Source organism: Thamnophis elegans, chromosome 3 (assembly GCF_009769535.1).
Source record: "Thamnophis elegans isolate rThaEle1 chromosome 3, rThaEle1.pri, whole genome shotgun sequence".
In the NCBI taxonomy this organism is placed as follows: Eukaryota; Metazoa; Chordata; class Lepidosauria; order Squamata; family Colubridae; genus Thamnophis; species Thamnophis elegans.
The window spans coordinates 149,614,605-149,637,037 of record NC_045543.1 but is presented as its reverse complement, the minus strand read 5'-3'; the positions used below and the strand labels follow the sequence as shown (position 1 = coordinate 149,637,037).

The 22,433-nt window shown below is 57.0% G+C and overlaps 1 protein-coding gene across 1 annotated transcript in view; it reads left to right on the top strand.

Annotated features, from left to right (window-relative positions):
• Positions 1-21,293, top strand: part of TLN1 (talin 1) — a 33,332-nt gene extending 12,039 nt beyond the window's left edge. Inside the window, 35 exon segments of the mRNA XM_032214272.1 lie at positions 66-179; positions 288-422; positions 692-820; positions 912-1,014; positions 3,983-4,191; positions 4,305-4,424; positions 4,929-5,126; positions 5,947-6,086; positions 6,627-6,720; positions 6,822-6,911; positions 7,221-7,343; positions 7,490-7,633; positions 8,005-8,166; positions 8,817-8,957; positions 9,057-9,238; positions 9,532-9,664; positions 9,905-10,006; positions 11,153-11,323; positions 11,412-11,561; positions 11,915-12,016; positions 12,152-12,271; positions 12,628-12,774; positions 12,873-13,039; positions 13,129-13,312; positions 13,389-13,514; positions 13,632-13,748; positions 13,846-14,031; positions 14,287-14,394; positions 15,605-15,710; positions 15,931-16,055; positions 16,423-16,548; positions 16,635-16,697; positions 16,981-17,163; positions 20,319-20,447; positions 20,542-21,293. Coding sequence (XP_032070163.1) covers positions 66-179; positions 288-422; positions 692-820; positions 912-1,014; positions 3,983-4,191; positions 4,305-4,424; positions 4,929-5,126; positions 5,947-6,086; positions 6,627-6,720; positions 6,822-6,911; positions 7,221-7,343; positions 7,490-7,633; positions 8,005-8,166; positions 8,817-8,957; positions 9,057-9,238; positions 9,532-9,664; positions 9,905-10,006; positions 11,153-11,323; positions 11,412-11,561; positions 11,915-12,016; positions 12,152-12,271; positions 12,628-12,774; positions 12,873-13,039; positions 13,129-13,312; positions 13,389-13,514; positions 13,632-13,748; positions 13,846-14,031; positions 14,287-14,394; positions 15,605-15,710; positions 15,931-16,055; positions 16,423-16,548; positions 16,635-16,697; positions 16,981-17,163; positions 20,319-20,447; positions 20,542-20,673 — 4,761 coding nt within the window. The 3' untranslated portion in view covers positions 20,674-21,293.
• The last annotated feature ends 1,140 nt before the right edge of the window (positions 21,294-22,433 follow it).

Here is a 22,433-nt window from a genome sequence, read left to right as displayed (position 1 = left end):
TTCCAGGGGTGCCCGGGGGCGGGGGCTGCTGCAGCCGAGACCTCCTCCTTCTTCTCTCCCCGCAGGTGGTGGCCGATCAGATCCCGATGCTGGTGCAGGGTGTTCGGGGCAGCCAGTCGCAGCCGGACAGCCCCAGTGCCCAGCTGGCCCTTATTGCCGCCAGCCAGAACTTCCTGCAGGTAAGCAGAGTCTCTGGCCCGGCTAGGGGGCTTCCAGAGGGCTTACGGCACATGCCTGGCCAGCCTGGCCACTGTACGTGACGCCTACTCGTCCCTTTCCAACTGTAGCCCGGTGGGAAGATGGTGGCTGCCGCCAAGGCCACGGTACCCACTGTCTCGGATCAGGCCTCTGCCATGCAGCTCAGCCAGTGCGCTAAGAACCTGGCGGCAGCTCTTGCCGAACTCCGCACAGCAGCACAGAAGGTCAGCCATTTTGCCTGCGGGGCTCCGGGTATCGGTCCCATGGGGGAGAGGGGCAGGAGCAGAGGGGAGACCCCTGGCTCTCTCTGGGAGGCTGCTGGGCCTGAGACGCAACTCAGCCTGGCCACTTTTCCGCGGGGAGGGGAGGGCGGGGTGGAGGGGCTTCCCTTTGGTCAGGAAAATGTGGGACTCCTGCCTTGGCAGGGAGTCCCCGCGGGGGGGGGGGGACGGAGTGTGCGGGTGAGCAGGACGGGTTCCCCTCTTCCCTCCAGGCGCAGGAGACCTGTGGGCCCCTGGAGATCGACTCGGCCCTCAGCCTGGTGCAGAGCCTGGAGAGAGACCTGCAGGAGGCCAAGGCGGCTGCCCGGGAGGGCAAACTGAAGCCCCTTCCAGGGGAGACGGTGTGTTTGGGAAGGGGGGGATTCGTGAGGGCTGGGGGTGGGTGGGAGGTGGCCTCCGGGGGCCCTTCCTGACGGCCGGTCTGTGCTGCAGATGGAGAAGTGTGCCCAGGATCTGGGCAACAGCACCAAGGCAGTCAGCTCCGCCATGGCTCACCTGCTGGGAGAGGTTGCCCAAGGCAACGAGAACTATACAGGTACCTGGTCCTTGTGGGCTCTGCGTGTTTGTGGGTGGCCTGTCCTGTCCGGTTCCACCACAAAACCGCGGTCGACCTAAAGCGCGCTCGACGAAACTGCGTACCTGACGTCATCACAGCGTGACGAAAAAAGCACGCTGTGAGCGGTAAAGCTAAAATTAACGCGTAAACCTAAACTTAACCCCCCCAAACCTAAACCTAAACCTAAACCTAACCCTAACCCTTAACCTAACCCTAAACCTAACACTAACCCTTAACCTAACCCTAAACCTAACCCTAAGGCTTAACATAACCCTAAACCTAACCCTAACGCTTAACCTAACCCTAAACCTAACCCTAACCCTTAACCTAACCCTAACCCTTAACCTAACCCTAACCTAACCCTAACCCTTAACCTAACCCTAACCCTAACCCTAACCCTTAACCTAACCCTAAACCTAACCCTAACCCTTAACCTAACCCTAAACCTAACACTAACCCTTAACCTAACCCTAAACCTAACCCTAAGGCTTAACATAACCCTAAACCTAACCCTAACGCTTAACCTAACCCTTACCTTAACGTGAATCGGCTTGCTTTAAAAGCGCTTTTTTTTTTTAAAAAATAAATGTTTTTTAATTTTAGTTTAAAACAGGTACAGCATCTTTCTTTACATCTGTAAAAAATATATCAATCAATTACAGATAAGTTTTGGTACATCTCCTCCACAGTCAACCAACATAACTCATATTAACTAAGGCATTATTATATATCCATTTCATTTAACTGTAATTATTATTTAGCAATATTGATGAAAGTAATAATCTTGAACAATCCCTGCCCACACCGGTGGGAGAGGAAAAAAATCAAAAAAAAGGGAAAAAAAAGAACAGATAAAAAATAAAAATAAAAATAAAAAATAAAAAAATAAAAAATAATACAGAAAAAGACAAAAACGACAAGAGACAAGGCAGGAAAACGAAACAAAACACAGGTGTCTATCATGAGAAAAAAGAAGAAGTATATCAACTGGTTACAACATGCTTTGGTGCTTCTCTTCCGTTAATTCATATTAATTCAATATCTTACTCGAATATTTACCATATCAACATCATTATACCTCCAGTTTTAATTACCTATGGTTATTTAAACATCCTTCGTCCTTAGCTATGCATTACATAATTAATCCATAACACATGCTGACAATTCATTTACTTATTTGTAAAATCCTCTATTATCATCAAATCCTCATATCCTATTTTAGCTGGACATCCATAATATTTAATTATATCATATACCATAACATTTTCCCAATATTGATTAACATTTGGTTGTATGTATTTTATTTAGTTTTTAATAGTGATAATTATTGTAGTTAATACTCTTTATGTATAATCTTCCAATTGTTAGTTATCATATCAACTCCACATTATATACATTACTATCAATATCAATTATTATTCAACTATATCTGTTACAAGAAAAAGCAATTAGGTTTAACTAGTTTTCAATTGTGTTCTTCAATCTATCAGCCAGTTCCAAATTATATATATTACTATCCATTCCATCTATCAGCCAGTGTCTCTCCAATAGCAAGATCCTCTCCAGCCAATTGCCACGCGTTGGATAAATTTACCAAATGTTTTCATAATCAAATCCAGACAAAGATGTTTTGGCACCTTTGGACTCTGAATGTCAGTGATGAAATAATAATAATGTTGTCCTGGGCTTGTAAAATTTTCCAAATTAACTTTAATTCTCAAGGGTGGATTTTCCATTCCTCCTGCACTCTGTCTTTTTAAATGAGTCTTCTTTATAGCTTCCCCCCTCCTTTCTTCCTCTGAGATAGACCAGACACCATTTCTCACATTTTCCGTTTGTATTTCAGGAGCATTTAAACATTCAACAATCTCAGTTTTTGCTTCATATTTTAAAATCAGATGATCCAATTTTCTTTCCAGTCTTTGATAAGAATCAAAGAGTCCTCTACATGCGGAAAAAAGTCTCTGAAATGAAATCTTAGAGGTATTTTGGGACGCCATGATGTGTGTCGCAGTTAAAAATTGCAAACTCTTTTTTTTTTCCCCCACAGACTTCTTAGTCTCTCACAGGCTGTGATTGTAAACAAAGCCGAGTAGTAAAGTAATAAAAGTGTCGAATCGTGACAGGCTAATTAGTAGAAAATAAATTTTACGATCCACTTAAGGAGATTCAGAGGGGGGAGGGTGTCGAGGAGTTTCTTGAAGCATTTAAAAAGTAAAGTAACCACCAGCCATAAATCCATTAGAAAAAGCCAATTCGCCGCTAAATTTCCCTGTTCTTTGGTTTCAGTTATCTTAAGTTTTTAACGCGAACAGTCTCTCTTGGATAATAAAATCAGCTTACCAGATGACATCACTTCTAGCATTCTTAGGGGCAACCTGCAGTTTCAGTTAGCACGCAGCTAATCCAGAAAGGAATTGGCACGAGGAGTTAATACCCCCCCCCCAGAGATTTGCGGGTATCTCTGAGGTCCTGGGTCTCTCCTCACCTTCACTGTCTTCTCCGGGACAGCTAGGGTTCAAAGAACCCGTCCAAAAAATCCTTCGGTATAGAGGAATTTCAGGAGTAGCCTGAAACTCCATCTTCTCACTGCTAAGCCCCGCCTTCTTCCTCCCCTTTAAAAGCGCTTTTTAAAGCGCCCTTTTGTCTCCGCGGTCGTTGTTGTCGCGCTGCTGATGACGTCAGCGACGTGCTTTAATCGGGCGCGCTTTAGTGGACCGCGGTTTTGTCGTGCCACGGTCCTGTCCTCCCCCGGCCAGCCTGAGAGGTCAGGGGCTCCTTGTGCCTTACAGCTGCCCCCACTTCCCCTTAGGACGCCCCAGCCCAGCTAGGTTTCCCTTTCTTGGGATGGGGGCCCTCGTTCATCTCCAGGCTCTGGAAGCAGGAAGACAGCTGAGCAGGGCTGCCCATCCCCGAGGACTCCCATGCCCCTCTCTCCTCCCCACAGGGATTGCAGCGCGGGATGCGGCGCAGGCGCTGCGCTCCCTCAGCCAGGCTGCGCGGGGGGTGGCCGCCAGCACGGAGGACCCTCAGGCCCAGGCAGCCACTCTGGACTGCGCCGCAGACGTCATGGACAAAGCCAGCAGCCTCATCCGGGAGGCCCGCAAGGCAGTTTCCAAGCCAGGGGATGCCGAGAGCCAGCAGCGCCTGGCCCAGGTGAGCCCGGGGCCCTGGCTGGGCCTGGCAGTGCCAGAGGCAGCAGCTGCTAGGGGTGGGGGGTGGGAGCTGCCCTGGGAGGGCAGGCTAAACGCTCCGTCTCTCCTGTGCAGGTGGCCAAGGCTGTCTCCCAAGCCCTGAACCGTTGTGTCAACTGCCTGCCTGGTCAGCGGGACGTCGATGCTGCCATCCGCACCGTTGGCGAGGCTAGCAAGAGGCTGCTGGCCGATTCTGTGAGTGGGGGGGCACTTTAGGTCTGGCAGGTGGGGGAGCCTGGGCCAAGGCCGAGCCCAGGCCGGCCCCATGTGTGCAGGCCAGCTGTCAAGCTGTACAGAGAGCCACTTCCCTGCCCAAGCTCATCCCCGGGAGGGACCCAGAGTGGAACATGCCCTCCCCCCCACCCACAGGCTCCACAGTGCCTCAGTCCTCGAGATCTGCGGGTGGCTGCTGGGTGTTTGGGGAGTTGAAGACGTGGGGAGATTAACCAGGAAGCCCCCAGGGTGTGGATTTGCGGAACTGGGCCGTGGGCCGGGCAGCGGAAGGGGCCACCATGCCAGTCCTCAGGCATGGTGTCCCCTGGAGGGAGGGAGGGGCTGCAGGTGTCCGTGTGGAGGGGAGCAGATCCTGTGACCTGGTCCTTAAGGGAAACCACCTGGGCTGCGGCCAATTCCTGGTTGGTCAGGAGTCGAGAGCAGCCCTCGGGCCTCTTGAGTTTGACACCCTCTCTCTGCTCCCAGTTTCCTCCCAGCACCAAGAACTTCCAGGAGGCCCAGAGCCAACTCAACCAGGCTGCGGCTGGCTTGAACCAGTCGGTCAATGAGTTGGTGCAGGCATCGCGTGGGACCCCCCAGAACCTGGCCAAGGCATCCGGCAAGTTTGGCCAGGACTTCAATGAGTTCCTGCAGGCTGGGGTGGAGATGGCCGGCCAGTCCCAGGTAAGAGCTGCCTTGGCGGGGTGAGGAGGAGAAGAAGGAGCACCTCACCTCAAGGCACGTGGGAGGGGCTGCACACACAGAGCCTCCTGGGGGGGTGGGGGAGGCACAAGCGGGTCGTTTGAAGGACAGAGCCCAGGCGGGGTGCAAAGTGAAGGCAGGAGCTGCTCCAGAGAGTGTCCAGGGCAGGTTCTCTCTGGGGGGGCTGGCAGGCAGATGCCATGGTGCCCATGGCCAAGGGAGCTGCCCCGTGGCTGGCAGGCCGGGTGAGGCCCCGGGGCTTTCAGAGCAGAGAACGCTTCAGAGGGCGGGGGGGTGACCAGAGATGAAACACTGCTCTCTTTCCTGTAAGGCCGTTCCGGGGGAAGGGAGGGGAAGCCTTAGGCCCTTCTTGGGGGAATCTGCTTGGGGGAGTCTGGAGGTCCAGCACAGCCCAGCGGGGGCAGAGCAGGCCAGACCAGGGGAGCCTGGGGTGGGATGTGGCAGCGACAGCCAGACTCCTCCTTGCTCTTGGCATCCCGTGGAGGGCAGAGGGGCTACACGGGGGAGGCTGGGTGAAGGCTCAGCTACACCTGGGCTCTGGGGACTAAGAGCTCAGGCTGGAGAGAAACCATTTGCTTGGCTGTGAGGTCCCAAGGCGAAAGGGGAGGGGGGCAGATGGGTTTGGGAACTGCCCCCTTTCTAGCAAGCTGGGCAGGGAGAGGATGTAGGCAGGGGGAGAGGGGGCCGCCCGTCATGGAATACCGATTGCAGCGAGGGGCTGGCTGGGTGTGGCTCGAGGGTCCGATGACTCCCTCTGTCTCCCTCCCTCCCTCCCCTGCAGTCCAAGGAGGCCCAGGGCCAGCTGGTGTCCAACCTGAAGGGCATCTCGCTCTCCTCCAGCAAGTTGCTCCTGGCAGCCAAAGCTCTCTCCGCAGATCCTGCGGGGCCCAACCTGAAGAACCAGCTGGCAGCAGCTGCCCGGTAAGCGGCCCAATTGCGGTGGGGGTGGGTGGGAAGTGGAGCCTCCTCGCCCCCTTTCAAAGTTTAATAGCATTTGTATGCCGCCCAATCCCGTAGGACTCCGGGCGGCTAACAATACAAATAATCAGAAAGAATAGAAGGAAAGAGAAGATAGATTTAAAAAACACATCATGCACTCCATTCCAAATGGGGCTGGACCGTATTTTGGGGTCAACAGCCCCAGGCCTGCTGGAACAGCCAGGTTTTAGTGGCCTTACGGAAGGCCAAGAGAGTGGGAAGGGTCCGGATCTCTGCGGGGGAGATCATTCCACAGGGCCGGAGCAGCTACAGAGAAAGACCTGCCCCGAGTAGTCGCCAACCGGCACTGCCCGGTCGACGGTACCCGAAGGAGGCCCAGCCTGTGAGAACTGCCGGGGCCTCTCTTGGACAAGGAGGGGGTGGGGGCTTCGGAGAAGAGCCGTGCGGCCCGTGGGTGCCCAGGGCGGAGGGCAGGGTGGGCTTAATGGCAGCCTTTCTCCTCTCCTCCCTCCGACCTGACAGCGCTGTGACGGACAGCATCAACCAGCTGATCACCATGTGCACCCAGCAGGCCCCGGGCCAGAAGGAGTGTGACAATGCTCTGCGGGAGCTGGAGGTGAGCCAGCCCCGCCTGGAGGAGGGCAGGTGCCGTGGAGCTGACGGGGGGGCAGGCAGGGTGGCCTGCCTGAGGCTCAGCTGACGGCTTCTCCTCTCCAGACGGTGCGGGAACTTCTGGAGAACCCCACCCAGGCCGTCAGCGACATGTCGTACTTCAACTGCCTGGACAGCGTCATGGAGAACTCCAAGGTGAGCGGGGCTGGGGGGTCCAATGGGCCTGAGCCAGCGCTTAGAACCCTTGTTGGGAGAGACTCTTGAGGCCTTCAAGTCCCCCCAAAGCTCAGGGTAGGTGGCCAGACAGAAGGACGTCCAGCTTCTGCTCCAAGACCCTCTGCTGATTCCCTGTAGGGGCGAAGGGGGTCTCCATCCCCTCCCTGGGTCATCTCTGCAACCGCTTCTCCCTCCCCCCTTTGAAACCGCTCCCTCCGAAGGGCCTGGGAAGCTGCTCCTTGCCCCCACGCACCCACCCACTGCTTCCCTGCCTTCTGTCTCCTGCAGGTGCTGGGCGAGGCCATGGCGGGCATCTCACAGAATGCCAAGAACAGCAAGATGCCAGAGTTTGGGGAGTCCGTCAGCACCGCCTCCAAGGCCCTCTGTGGCTTCACGGAAGCAGCGGCCCAGGTGGGAGCCGGGGGGCTCCTCGTGAGGCTGGGCTGGGGGGCGCACGATGCTCCCAACTGTGGAGCAGAGGCGTTGTGGGGTGTTTGTGGGTGTGGGTGTTTGTCTTCCCTGCTCTCAAGATCCCCCCCATCCATGCTCTGTTACAGGCAGCGTATTTGGTGGGCGTTTCTGACCCCAACAGCCAGGCCGGTCAGCAAGGCCTGGTGGACCCCACCCAGTTTGCCAGAGCCAACCAAGCCATCCAAATGGCCTGCCAGAACCTGATTGACCCAGCCTGCACACAGTCACAGGTAACGGCCACCTGTGGCCAGGAGGGAAGATGGGTGTTTCCAAGGAGGAATTTCTTGGCAGTTGGAACAATTCATCAGGGGAACGGCTTCCCTCCAGATGTTGTGGGAGCTCCAACACTGGAGGTTTTCAAGAAGAGACTGGATAACCTACTTGTCCAGAATGGTAGAGGACCTTCAGGGTCCCTTCCAGCTCTGTTATTCTGTTGCGTATTTGGGGGGGGGGGGGGGGGGGGGCTTGAGCCAGGCAGTGGTGAATGCAGCCCCACAGCCAGTGGGGCTCCTCACATGGAGGCCGGGGAGGAGGGTGGTGTTTCCTTGAGCCTCCTTAGGGCTAAGGAGCTAAGGCAGAGGGGCCTCCTTGCCTTCCGCAGGTCTTGTCGGCTGCTACCATCGTGGCCAAGCACACCTCCGCCCTTTGCAATACCTGCCGACTGGCCTCCTCCCGCACCGCCAATCCAGTGGCCAAGCGCCAGTTTGTCCAGTCTGCCAAGGAGGTAGCCAACAGCACAGCCAACCTGGTCAAGACCATCAAGGTACCCGCAGATTCCTGGCAGAGAGAAAGGGGAGCCCTGCGCTTGGGAGCCATGGAACGCAGAGGCCCACAGGCTCAGGGTCAATAGGGGGCTGTGTCTGGCTGGCTCGAACTGAGCAGCTGTGTTTGCGCTGCATGCTTAGGCTGTTCTCCGGGCCAGAGGAGGGCGGTTTAGGGTCTTTGCAAAGTCATCCTGCAGAGGATGGGGGAGAGTTTCTGTCCAGGGGAGGGTGGAGGTGACCACCCTTGTCACTGCGGGCTGACCCTCCTCCAGTTTGGTTGTGTGGGTGCCTCTCAGCTTTGTGTGGGCTGGGAGCCGAGGTGGCGCAGTGGTTAGGGTGCAGTACTGCAGGCCACTTCAGCTGACTGCTATCTGCAGTTCAGCGGTTCAAATCTCACCGGCTCAAGGTTGACTCAGCCTTCCATCCTTCCGAGGTGGGTAAAATGAGGACCCGGATTGTTGTTGGGGGCGATATGCTGACTCTGTAAACCGCTTAGAGAGGGCTGAAAGCCCTATGAAGCGGTATATAAGTCTAACTGCTATTGCTAGCTTCTGTGGGAGCAAGAAGTGGCTGGTTCTGGGCTCCGGGAGCTTTTTTATCCCGGCATGGAAGGTAAAGGCCCAAGGGTGTGTGTGTGTGTTTCCCGCAGGCTTTGGATGGCGCTTTCACTCCGGAGAACCGCGAGCGCTGCCGTGATGCCACAGCCCCACTGATTGAAGCGGTGGAGAACCTGACGGCCTTCGCCTCTAATCCCGAGTTTGCCACCATCCCTGCCCAGATCAGCCCAGAGGTAGGGAGAGGTTGCTGGGGGCAGGGAAGGAGGAAGGGGTCCGCTCTGGGCAGCCTTTGGCCTGTTGTCCTGGAATGGCTCTCTGCTGGTTCCCTGTAGGGGCGCAGGGCCATGGAGCCCATCCTCTCCTCTGCCAAGACCATGTTGGAAAGCTCGGCTGGCCTCATCCAGACGGCTCGCTCTCTGGCGGTCAACCCGAAGGACCCACCCAAGTGGTCGGTGCTGGCAGGCCATTCGCGCACCGTCTCCGATTCGATCAAGAAGCTGATCACCAACATGAGGTGGGGGCTCCCTGTTTGCCCAGCTCTCTTTCCCCCTTGGTGGGGGGGTGGGGGACAGAGGGATAGAGAGAGAGACCATTCACACAACTGGGGAGATCCAGGAATTGCCATCTTCAACTCCTTGCCAGATGTCTGGAAAAGCGACTCCCTCTGTCCTCCAAATCCTTGGCAGCACGTTGGCATCTCTGTGGCTAGCAGAACTGGGGAGGGCAGAACTGAGGCAGCCATGGGGGGGGGCAGGGAAGTAGGGAGGTGCCCAAGTGTGCACATCTGGTTGCCCTTGCTGTCTGCAGGGACAAGGCTCCAGGCCAGCGGGAGTGCGACGAGACCATTGAAACGCTGAACAGGTGTGTCCGTGACGTGGACCAGGCCTCCTTGGCAGCCATCAGCCAGCAGCTGGCGCCTCGCGAAGGCATCTCCCAGGAGGTGAGGAGGGGAGAGTCTCTTGACTGCCACGTCACCCAAGTTGGAGGGCCTGTGGATGCCAGAAGGGCCGTCGTCTCCGGCAGTGCAGAAAAGGAGGACGGGGGGGAGGGAGGGAGGGCTCTTCTGGAAGAGACTGCAGGCCCTTCAGGGTCAGAATTGGGTCCTGCTCCAGTTTCTGGGAAAGGGGAGTTGCCCCCCCCCCTGTCCCCCACTGGTGCTCAAGCCTGACTCCTTCCACAGGCCCTGCACAACCAGATGCTTGCAGCTGTTCAGGAGATCAGCAACCTCATCGACCCCGTGGCAGGCGCTGCTCGTGCGGAGGCCTCCCAGCTGGGCCACAAGGTGAGGCTGCCGGCTGCAGCAGCAGGAAACCTCCGCTGGCAGTGCCAAGCGAAAGGCGGGCGAGCCCCAGACTCTCAGGCTGCACTCCGGCACCTTCTTCATGATGCGGGGGGGGGGAAGGAGGGGGGCCTCCAGTCCCTCTACAGGGCTTTGAACCTCTGCAGCCCACCGCGCACGTCTCCCCCCTCCCCGGCCGCCCTGTGTGGGGGCTCTAGACCAGAAGAGTCTTTCGGGCTGCCAGGTTTTGTGCCATCCTGGCTCCGTTTGCGTCAGATTCTTTGCCGGGTTCAAAAGAGGTTTGGTGGCACCTGGTCCAAAAGCCCATCTTTTGGCCACGCTCTGTGGTACAAACAGCCATTGTGGTTTGCTGGCATGGTTTAGGTCCATGGTGGCAAGCCTTTGGCATGCATGGCACAAGTGGCACACGGAGCCATATTTGGTGGCACGCCAGCCGTCAGCTCCGGTGCGCATGGGCACGCCGGCCACCTGATTTTTTGCCCTTCCGGAGGGCCAGGGGGAGACCATTTTTGCCCTCCCCAGGCTTCAGGAAAAGGTGAAAAGTGCCCCCAATGGGCCAACTGGAAGTTTGGGAACGAACTAGGGGTTCCCTGGCTGAGCCTCAGCCAGGGCTGCCTGTGACACCGGTGTTGCCCTCCACACCCACCCAGCTGTAGGTTGAGACAGGTGGGGGGGGGGTGAGCTTCCGCTTGGTGAGAGAGATGGAAAGTACTCGGGGCCCTGAAGAAGACGGGTAGGCTCCGTGCGGGGTCCCCTTGGCTCCTGCCCTCTTGTCCTCAACTGGCCCCCTCGTTCCGCTTGGAGAGCAGCATCTTTATTGCCCAACCCATTACGCCGGCCCCCATCACTCCGTCTCCATCCCCACCCCACGCCGAGGTGGGGCAGTGGTTAAATGCAGCACTGCAGGCTACTGCTAGATCAGCAGTTCAGCGGTTCAAATCTCACCGGCTCAGGGTTGACTCAGCCTTCCATCCTTCCGAGGTGGGTAAAATGAGGACCCAGATTGTTATTGGGGGCAATATGCTGACTCTCTGTAAACCGCTTAGAGAGGGCTGAAAGCCCTATGAAGCGGTATATAAGTCTATTGCTATAACAAGTCTATTGCTATAACCTTTTCTCCTCCTCCAGGTCTCCCAGCTGGCCCAGTACTTTGAACCCCTGGTCATGGCTGCGGTGGGTGCAGCCTCCAAGATGCTGAACCACCAGCAGCAAATGAACCTTCTGGACCAGACCAAGACCCTGGCGGAGTCCGGCCTGCAGATGCTCTACACAGCCAAGGAGGCCGGGGGAAACCCCAAGGTACCCGGTGGGGCTGGCACTGGAGGCGTGTCTGAGGACGGAGGTTGTGGGGATGTGCCGGGGTCTGACGGGGGGCCTCTCTCTGCAGCAGGCGGCCCACACACAGGAGGCCCTGGAGGAGGCGGCGCAGATGATGAGGGAGGCGGTGGAAGACCTCACGGCCACCCTGAACGAAGCCGCCAGCGCTGCGGGAGTGGTAGGCGGCATGGTGGATTCTATCCGGCAGGCCATCAACCAGGTGAGCAAGGAAGCCACGGCCCGGCCTCCCTCGGGCCAATGGGCCTCCTTTCTGGGCAGCCCCTGTGCCCGACTTCCCTTGGCACCACAAGCCTTGCCAAAGCAGCTTTGTAGAGGGGGGGTGCAGGCGGAGTCAGAGGGGCTCAGCTGAGAATCTTGGAAGCATTTGCTGTCCAGTCTTTTGGGGTGCTAAAGTCGCCCCTGTCGGCCACCTTGCCTGCCCCTTCCCCATCAGGGCAATCTTGGCGTCAGCCAAAAGAAAAGCCGTGGGGAGGATGTGGGGGGGACGAAGGGCGTATGCTGAGAAGCAGGGCAGCAGCCCCGCCTCCTGGGCTCTCTCCTTCCCTTGGGCAGCTGGACGAGGGCCCGATGGGGGAGCCCGAAGGCACCTTTGTGGACTACCAGACCACCATGGTGAAGACGGCCAAGGCCATCGCGGTGACGGTGCAGGAGATGGTGAGCTGAAGGGAAGGGTGGGTGTTGGGCACGAGAGCTGAGGGACGGGCTGCCATGCAGACCCCCTGCCAGAGCCCAGGCCTGAGCCTCCCCCCCCCCACAATTCCTACCTCCTGTCTTACGCTGCCGCCACAGGTGACCAAATCCACCACCAACCCAGATGAACTTGGCATCCTGGCCAACCAGCTGACCACGGACTACGGGCACCTCGCCCTGCAGGCCAAGCCCGCTGCCCTCACAGCCGAGAATGAAGAGGTGAGTCTGGGGAGGGGAGGGCCTTGGAGGTGGTCTTGGCAGGAGCATTTGGAGTCTGCTGCAGAGACCCTGGCAACAGAGTGCGCGCCAGGCAGTTCGAATTCCTGGGGTGTGGGAAGAGGGCAGGCTGGCACAGTTCTGCCTCTGTCTGGAGGAAACTTCCCTGGCGAGTCGCTTCCGCCTGTTCCTATCCTGGCTCGACAGGCATAGAAGCCCAGGGCAAGGGAGACGGTGCTGAGTCGGGGAGCTCCTAAGGGGGTTTATGGAAAAGGAGCGTACCACGTTTCCCCCACCTCGCCCCGAGGCAGAGCTGGCAGCCAATGAGGCGCTTTCTTGAATTCCCTGCTCCCCTCCAGATTGGCGCCCACATTAAGAACCGCGTGCAGGAGCTGGGCCACGGCTGTGCTGCTCTGGTGACCAACGCCGGGGCCCTCCAGTGCAGCCCCAGCGATGCCTACACCAAGAAGGAGCTGATTGAATGCGCCCGCAAGGTTTCGGAGAAGGTGACTGTAGCCCCCCTCGTGCCTCCCCCCCACCTGGGTGCGTATTGGGGATGGGACCCTCCGACCATAACGGGTGTCCTGCCTTTGCTCCCCTGCAGGTTTCCCACGTGCTGGCGGCCCTCCAGGCCGGCAACCGGGGCACCCAGGCGTGCATCACCGCAGCCAGTGCCGTTTCGGGCATCATCGCAGATCTGGACACCACCATCATGTTTGCCACCGCTGGGACCCTCAACCGGGAGAACGCGGAGACCTTCGCTGACCACAGGTGGTGGCTGCCGTGGGCTGGTGGGCGGAAGCTCCTTGATGCCATCCCCTCGGCCTCCGGCGGGCTCTGACGGGCTCTTTCCTTGGCAGGGAAGGCATCCTGAAGACAGCCAAAGCGCTGGTGGAAGATACCAAAGTGCTGGTGCAGAATGCCACTGCCAGCCAGGAGAAGCTGGCCCAAGCGGCACAGTCTTCGGTGACGACCATTACACGCCTGGCAGAGGTGGTGAAGCTGGGCGCTGCCAGTTTGGGCTCTGAGGACCCCGAGACTCAGGTCAGGGCCGCGGCCACAGGTGGTGGGCAGGTGTGCCCTGGGCTCTGCCTCATCCTGCCCTCCTCTCTGTGCCCAGGTGGTTCTGATCAACGCGGTCAAGGACGTCGCTAAAGCCCTGGGGGACCTGATCAGCGCCACCAAAGCCGCTGCTGGCAAGTCTGGGGACGATCCTGCGGTATACCAGCTGAAGAACTCCGCGAAGGTCAGGGCGGAGGAGGGTGCTGGCTGAGGGTGGGCTCCTGCTTGGGGGGAGAAGAGGCAGGCACCACACGAGATGGCTGGCTGGTCCCTGAGCGGCTCTCTGGATGCTTGTCGGCAGGTGATGGTCACCAACGTCACGTCGCTCTTGAAGACGGTCAAAGCCGTGGAGGACGAGGCCACCAAGGGGACGCGGGCCCTGGAGGCCACCATCGAGCACATTCGGCAGGAGCTGGCGGTGAGGGACGGTCCCCTTCCTGCTCCCCGTAGCTGACAGCTGACACCCCCCCCCAACCCGGCCCCCCATGCTGACTCCTCCCCTCCTCCCCCTCCAGGTGTTCTGCTCCCAGGTGCCCCCTGCCAAGACCTCCACGCCGGAAGACTTCATTCGCATGACCAAAGGCATCACCATGGCAACAGCCAAGGCGGTGGCAGCCGGCAACTCCTGCCGCCAGGAAGACGTCATAGCCACAGCCAACCTGAGCCGCCGCGCCATTGCGGACATGTTGCGCTCTTGCAAGGTGGGCCCTGGGGTCTTGCTCGGGGAGGGGCCACGGTCCGGAGCAGTGGGAGGCTGATGGGGGAGGAGGAAGGCGTCTGATCGTGCAACCTGATGAGGGGGGGCGCTGGAGAAGGCCGGCAGGGGCACCCCTCGAACGGGCCTCTCGCAACCCTCCTCCAGGGGGCAGGGGCTGTGGTTGGGCAGCTGTGGGGGTAGAGGGCAGTCCCTCTCCTTTCTGCCTCGGGCTGGCAATCATCTGCCTGTCTCCTTCCAGGAAGCTGCGTGCCACCCAGAGGTGGGCAGTGAGGTGCGGCACCGAGCCCTTCGCTTTGGCAAGGAGTGTGCTAGCGGCTACCTGGAGCTTCTGGAGCACGTCCTGGTGGTAGGTCCCTGTCCCTCCCCACTCCCGCCCCCAAATAGTGTGCCTCTTCTTCCTCCCGCCCCCCCTCCACCCCCTCCGCTTTCTTCGACCCAGCGGGTGAGTGCGGCATGCACTGTGTGTGAGGGTGGGATAAAAGACCATGTGTGTGTGTGTGTGCTAGGCTTGGCCGCCGAGTGACTAAGGCCTAGGGGTGCCCAAGGATGACGGCTTTCCCCCTGCGGGATGAGACTTTAGGCTGCCGGCCATGTGGGACGCTGGCCTTTGTGCTGTGGGGACAATTCTAACGGGCAGAAGAAGCCCCCACATGCAGAGAGGTCAACCTTCATCTTGTCCCATCTCCCTGAGCCGAGGTGGCGCAGTGGCTAAATGCAGCACTGCAGGCTACTTCAGCTGACTGCGGTTCTGCAGTTCGGCAGTTCAAATCTGACCAGCTGAGGGTTGACTCAGCCTTCCATCCTTCCGAGGTGGGTAAAATGAGGACCCGGATTGTTGTTGGGGGCGATATGCTGACTCTGTAAACCGCTTAGAGAGGGCCGAAAGCCCTATGAAGCGGTATATAAGTCTAACTGCTATTGCTATTGCTATTTATATCTCTATCTCTTCCGATCTCTCTCTCTCTCTCTCTGTGTGTGTGTGTGTGTGTGTGTTTGTGTGTGTGTGTGTATATCTATATCTATATATCTCTATATCTATATTAAAAAGAGCCAAGGTGGTGCAGTGGTTAAATGCAGTACTGCAGGCCACTTCAGCTGACTGCTATCTGCAGTTCGGCTGTTCAAATCTCACCGGCTCAGGGTTGACTCAGCCTTCCATCCTTCCGAGGTGGGTGAAACGAGGACCCAGACTGCGGGGGCGATATGCTGACTCTGTAAACCGCTTAGAGAGGGCTGAAAGCCCTATGAAGCGGTATATAAGTCTAACTGCTATTGCTATTGTTATTCCCTGCCCGGCCAGGAAGCCCCAGCCCTATGAGTTGGGGAAGCCTCAGGGGATGGGAGGAAAGGCACTTGGAGGCCCCCGTCTGGCTTCTCCAGCCCTTCCGGGCAACCCCAGATTTCCCTCCCTTTCCAGCCCCTCCCGGCTCCTGGCTCCACTACTGCCTTCGCCCCCCCACCCCCAAGCAGCCGCTGCCAGCAGCAATGGGTAATGGGCTCCAGTTGGCCCCGAGGGTGCCCATCATGACTCCTCCTCCTCCTCCCCCCTTCCTCAGATCCTGCAGAAGCCCAGCCACGACCTAAAGCAGCAGCTGTCCGGCTATTCCAAGCGGGTGGCTGGTTCCGTCACGGAGCTCATCCAGGCGGCCGAAGCCATGAAAGGTAGGCGGGGAGATGCCTTCCTCGCAGGGCTCCGGCTCTCTCAGTCTGTTGGGTGGGGGCTCCGTCCAAAGGCGGCTGCTCTTGCCCCATGTAACGAGGGGAGGGAGGTGGGAGAGGCCCGGTCAGGTGTGGGGCGTGAATGCCCTTTTCAGCAAGGGAAGCCGGGGCATTGGAGAAGCGCTGGACCTCTGTGGCCTCTTGTCCCCCCCCCCCCCCGCAGGGACCGAGTGGGTCGACCCCGAGGACCCCACAGTCATTGCCGAAAACGAGCTGTTGGGGGCAGCCGCCGCAATCGAGGCCGCAGCAAAGAAGCTGGAGCAGCTGAAGCCGCGAGCCAAGCCTAAGGTGGGCCCCCACCCCCTAGCGACACACGGGAGTTGCTGCCAGCTCAGCTCGGCCACTTCCGTGCCACCCCGACGGGAAACCGCTGGCTCCCGGGACAGCCTGGGCAGCTCCTTGCAGACCCCCAGGGCAGGGGGCCTTAGGGGGACTCCGGCCACAGCTCCTACCCCCCCCCAAAAGAAGACATAGTTCTGTGCCAGCCAGGCTGTGCCTCCGTCCTGGGCAGAGCCAGTCGGGGGCTTTTTCATGCCCGTTTCGAGCACAAGGGGGGGAACCGGAAATGTTCCCTCTGGCTCAGAGCCCCGGTTGTTACACCCCGGGGAAGCCTTCCCCCCCCCCCCCGCCCTGCTAATGTCCCCTCCCTCTCCAGCAAGCAGACGAGAGCCTCAACTTTGAAGAGCAGATCTTGGAGGCAGCCAAGTCCATCGCTGCGGCCACCAGCGCCCTGGTGAAGGCAGCTTCCGCGGCCCAGAGGGAACTGGTGGCCCAAGGCAAGGTGAGTGAGTGAGGGGGGGGGCGGGCACCTGGGCAGGAAGCCCTCCAGTCTGGCCTGGAGCTGACCACTCTATCTTTCTCTGCCAGGTGGGCGCCATCCCAGCCAACGCCCTGGATGACGGACAGTGGTCTCAAGGCCTCATTTCAGCCGTGAGTGTGGAGGGGGCAGGGGGGGGAGGCTGCCCACTCACCGGAAAGGGTCTCTGCTTGCTTGGAATGACAGAGGGAGGCCCCTCCCACATTCCAGCGTGGGCAGGGGAGCCCTTTGCTCTAACCTGAGGCCCCCAAGCCCCTCCCCAGCCGCCCTGTCAATCAGGGAAGGGAGCGCTTGGGCAGAAAGGGGGGCTTCCGGGGCATTCAGTCTGCGTGGCGAGTGGCGGTGTCTGCAGCGGCTGCCTCATCCTTTGCTTGCCTCCCTCCTTCTTCCGCCAAGGCCCGGATGGTGGCCGCTGCCACCAACAACCTCTGTGAAGCCGCTAACGCGGCGGTCCAAGGCCACGCCAGCGAAGAGAAGCTCATCTCCTCCGCCAAGCAGGTGGCGGCCTCCACGGCGCAGCTCCTGGTGGCGTGCAAGGTGAAGGCGGACCAGGACTCCGAGGCCATGAAGCGCCTGCAGGTGAGGAGGATAGAGGCGCCTGAGGGATTGAGGGGGGGGGGGGGCAGGACGCCTTCCCTGTCGGCCATGGGCTAGAACAGTGTTTCTCAACCTTGGCAACTTGAAGATGTCTGGACTTCAACTCCCAGAATTCCCCAGCCAGCGAATGCTGGCTGGGGAATTCTGGGAGTTGAAGTCCAGACATCTTCAAGTTGCCAAGGTTGAGAAACACTGCTGGCTGGGGAATTCTGGGAGTTGAAGTCCGGACATCTTCAAGTTACCAAGGTTGAGAAACACTGGGCTAGAAGTTTCCTGGGAGGGATGGGGGCCCTAGGCACCGCCTCCCCCTCACTCAGGGGTCTGCAGGCAGAGGGTGACCGAGGCCGCCCCGGTGGGTAACCCCCTTCCTTCCGGAATCCGAGCCGAGGTGGCGCAGTGGTTAGAGTGCAGTACTGCAGGCCACTTCAGCTGACTGTTAGCTGCAGTTCGGCGGTTCAAATCTCACCGGCTCAAGGTTGACTCAGCCTTCCATCCTTCCGAGGTGGGTGAAATGAGGACCCAGACTGTGGGGCGATATGCTGACTCTGTAAACCACTTACAGAGGGCTGAAAGCCCTATGAAGCGGTATATAAATCTAACTGCTATTGCTATTTATATCTATATCTATCCATCTCTCTCTCTCTCTATCTCTATCTCCATCTATATATCTATATATCTCTATCTCTATACCTATACCTCTCTCTATCTCTTTATCTCTTTATCTATCTATCTATCTATCTCTCTATCTCTATCTCTCTATCTCTCTCTATCTCTATCTCTCTCTATCTCTATATATCTATATCTATCTATCTATCTATCTATCTATCTATCTATCTATCTATCTATCTATCTATCTATCTCTATCTCTCTATCTCTATCTCTATATATCTATATCTATCTATCTATCTATCTATCTATCTATCTATCTATCTATCTATCTATCTATCTATCTATATATATATATATATATATATATATATATATATTAAAAAGAGCCGAGGTGGTGCAGTGGTTAGAGTGCAGTACTGCAGGCCACTTCAGCTGACTGTTATCTGCAGTTCAGCGGTTCAGATCTCACCGGCTCAGGGTTGACTCAGCCTTCCATCCTTCCGAGGTGGGTGAAATGAGGACCCGGATTGTTGTTGGGGGCGATATGCTGACTCTGTAAACCGCTTAGAGAGAGCTGAAATCCCTATGAAGCAGTATATAAGTCTAACTGCTATTGCTATCTATCTATCTATCTATCTATCTATCTATCTATCTATATCTATCTCTCCCTCCTTCCCTCCCTCCCTCTATATCTATCTCTCCCTCTCTCTATATCTATCTATCTATCTATCTATCTATCTATCTATCTATCTATCTATATCTATCTATCTATCTATCTATCTATCTATCTATCTATCTATCTATCTATCTATCTATCTATATCTATCTATATCTATCCCTCCTTCCCTCTATATCTATCTCTCCCTCTCTCTATATCTATCTATCATCTATCTATCTATCTATCTATCTATCTATCATCTATCTATCTATCTATCTGGCTGAAATGAGGACCCAGACTGTTGGGGGCAATATGCTGACTGTAAACCGCTTAGAGAGGGCTGAAAGCCCTATGAAGCGGTATATAAGTCTAACTGCTATTGCTATCTCTCTCTCTCTCTCTCTCTAACTATCTATCTATCTATCTATCTATCTATCTATCTATCTATCTATCTATCTATCTATCATCTATCTATCTATCTGGCTGAAATGAGGACCCGGATTGTTGTTGGGGGCAATATGCTGACTCTGTAAACCGCTTAGAGAGGGCTGAAAGCCCTATGAAGCGGTATATAAGTCTAACTGCTATTGCTATCTCTCTCTCTCTCTCTAACTATCTATCTATCTATCTATCTATCTATCTATCTATCTATCTATCTATCTATCTATCTATCATCTATCTATCTATCTGGCTGAAATGAGGACCCGGATTGTTGTTGGGGGCAATATGCTGACTCTGTAAACCGCTTAGAGAGGGCTGAAAGCCCTATGAAGCGGTATATAAGTCTAACTGGTATTGCTATCTCTCTCTCCCTCTATCTATCTATCTATCTATCTATCTATCTATCTATCTATCTATCTATCTATCTATCATCTATCTATCTATCTGGCTGAAATGAGGACCCGGATTGTTGTTGGGGGCAATATGCTGACTCTGTGAACTGCTTAGAGAGGGCTGAAAGCCCTAGGAAGCGGTATATAAGTCTAACTGCTATTGCTATCTCTCTCTCTCTCTCTCTCTCTAACTAACTATCTATCTATCTATCTATCTATCTATCTATCTATCTATCTATCTATCTATCTATCTATCTATCTATCTATCATCTATCTATCTATCTGGCTGAAATGAGGACCCGGATTGTTGTTGGGGGCAATATGCTGACTCTGTGAACTGCTTAGAGAGGGCTGAAAGCCCTATGAAGCGGTATATAAGTCTAACTGCTATTGCTATCTCTCTCTCTCTCTCTCTCTCTCTATCTATCTATCTATCTATCTATCTATCTATCTATCTATCTATCTATCATCTATCTATCTATCTGGCTGAAATGAGGACCCGGATTGTTGTTGGGGGCAATATGCTGACTCTGTGAACTGCTTAGAGAGGGCTGAAAGCCCTATGAAGCGGTATATAAGTCTAACTGCTATTGCTATCTCTCTCTCTCTCTCTCTCTCTAACTATCTATCTATCTATCTATCTATCTATCTATCTATCTATCTATCTATCATCTATCTATCTATCTGGCTGAAATGAGGACCCGGATTGTTGTTGGGGGCAATATGCTGACTCTGTGAACTGCTTAGAGAGGGCTGAAAGCCCTAGGAAGCGGTATATAAGTCTAACTGCTATTGCTATCTCTCTCTCTCTCTCTCTCTAACTAACTAACTATCTATCTATCTATCTATCTATCTATCTATCTATCTATCTATCTATCTATCTATCTATCTATCATCTATCTATCTATCTGGCTGAAATGAGGACCCGGATTGTTGTTGGGGGTGATATGCTGATTCTGTAAACCGCTTAGAGAGGGCTGAAAGCCCTATGAAGCGGTATATAAGTCTAACTGCTATCGCTATTGCTAATCCTCCAGGCGGCCGGCAACGCGGTGAAGAGGGCCTCAGACAACCTGGTGAAGGCGGCGCAGAAGGCGGCGGCCTTCGAGGACGAGGAGAACGCGACGGTGGTGGTGAAGGAGCGGATGGTGGGGGGGATTGCGCAGGTAAGGCTCCCCCCCTTCGGGAGGGGCTGGAGCGGGGCCGGATGGGCTTCCCCTGAGGTGACCGCTGCCGATTCTTTCTCCTCCTCCTCCTCAGATCATCGCCGCCCAGGAAGAGATGCTGCGCAAAGAGCGGGAACTGGAGGAGGCCCGGAAGAAGCTGGCCATGATCCGTCAGCAGCAGTACAAGTTCCTCCCCTCCGAGCTGCGGGACGAAGGGCAGAACTGAGCTGCCCCAACGGCCGAACCCCTAGCGAGGGCAGCCCTCCTCATAGCCGGGCCCCAGGACCCTCAGCCGCCAGGCCCACTGCTTCTGCACGAGCCCCCAAAAGCCCCTTCATGCCGTGCTCTGGACTGCCCTCCTGGGCTGCCCCTCCGGGGAGCCTCCCCTGTGCCTTGGCTGCCTGCTCAGCCTGATTGTCTTGGGGGGGCCGTGGAGCCCCCCCCTGGGGCTGTGCAATCTGGGGGGGGCACCCCTCCCGGCCTCTGCCTCTCAGCATTCTGCCTTAAGGGCGGGCGCTGACCCGTGGCTGAAGGGCCGGCCCCGCCCTTTGATTCCCAAGTGCCTGCCAGACCCCCCCACAGCCCTCCAACTTGCTTGGCTCCCCCCCCACACGAGCCTCCCCCCCCCCACACGACAGGAGCCCCTCTCCTGCACAAGCCCCCAAGCGCCGTGTGCTTGACCGCATCTGGGGACCAACTCCACAAGCTGAGGCTACTCACCTGTTTTTACTTTTGATACATGCCTAAGGCCGGGAGCCCAGGGCTGGTGGGAGGGCGAGGGGTCTCCTTCCGATCCCCTCGGGCTGCCTGGAATGGGCTGCTCTGCAATAAACTGGTTTCTCTGCCCTTCTGCCTCTCTCTGCACCCTCCTTCGTGGCCAGCAGCTGCCACTGCCTCCCCTCGGGGCTGTGGGAAAGGGGGCTCTGGGGAAGCAGACCCAGCTCTGGTGGGGGCAGGATCCACATTGCCCGGTCCCAGTGGCCTTGCCAGCTCTGGAGAGGAAGGCAGCCTCAGGCCACGCCTAGCCACGTGCCAGGCTCCTGCCACCCTTCCCACCAGGCGTCTGGGCACGGGTCTCTGCAGTGCTCCCAGCATCTTCCTACGGTAGCAGTCTATCCCTGGCAGTGGGTGCCCTGGCCTGGCAGGGGAAGAGCGGCAGGCCTGGGCTGGGGGAGAGGGGCAGGAGGGAGCACTGCCATTCCCCCCCAGGCGGGAGAGGAGGGGGCTTGCTGCACGGACTCTTCCGGCCTCGTGGGATCTCGATTCCTGCTCTGACTAGAACTTTGGCGGGCGCCGCCCTCCTGGGCGTGTTTCCCTTTACTTGTGAATGGCGCAATCCTACTCTAGCGCTGGGAGAGAGGGGGGGAGGGCAAGGGTAGAGAGGGATCCTCAGCCTCCTCTGCCTGGGGTGCCCCCTTCAGCTGCTCCCCACAAGCGGCCAAAGGAAGAGCCGGGGCCCAGACACGGCATCCTCAAGCAGGCACCACTGGGTCTGGCCAGCCACTCCTAGAGCCGGGAAGCGGTATCTATGAGGTTTGGCCTTCAGCGGCCCCTTCCTGAGCCTGGGGAGCATCTTCTGGCCGGCTGGCTTAAGCAGCACCGGTGAGAACGGGTGGCGCGGCAGACTTCGCAGTGGGTGGGGGGGGTCTGCATTCAGGGGCTCTTCCCTTGGAGGAGAAGATGCAGCCCCTCTGCTGAGGAAGCACCCCTGGCCACTGGGGAGCGGGCAGTGTCTGTCCCACGGTGCGATATGTGGGGGCTCCCCAGGTGGGTTGTGGGCTTCCTTTCCTGCAGAGGTGGGAGTTGTGGCTCGGGGGGGCATTGCGCTGCCCCCTGCCGACCCACGAAGCCCCCAAGATTCAGGGATGGCAGCAGGAAGAGGCTCTGGAAGAGGGTCACTGACCTGAGCCTCGGTCCGATGTGCCCGGTGCCCCTGAACCCGCCACCCCTGAAGGAACTCTGCTGCCACTCCTGGGTGGGTGGGCA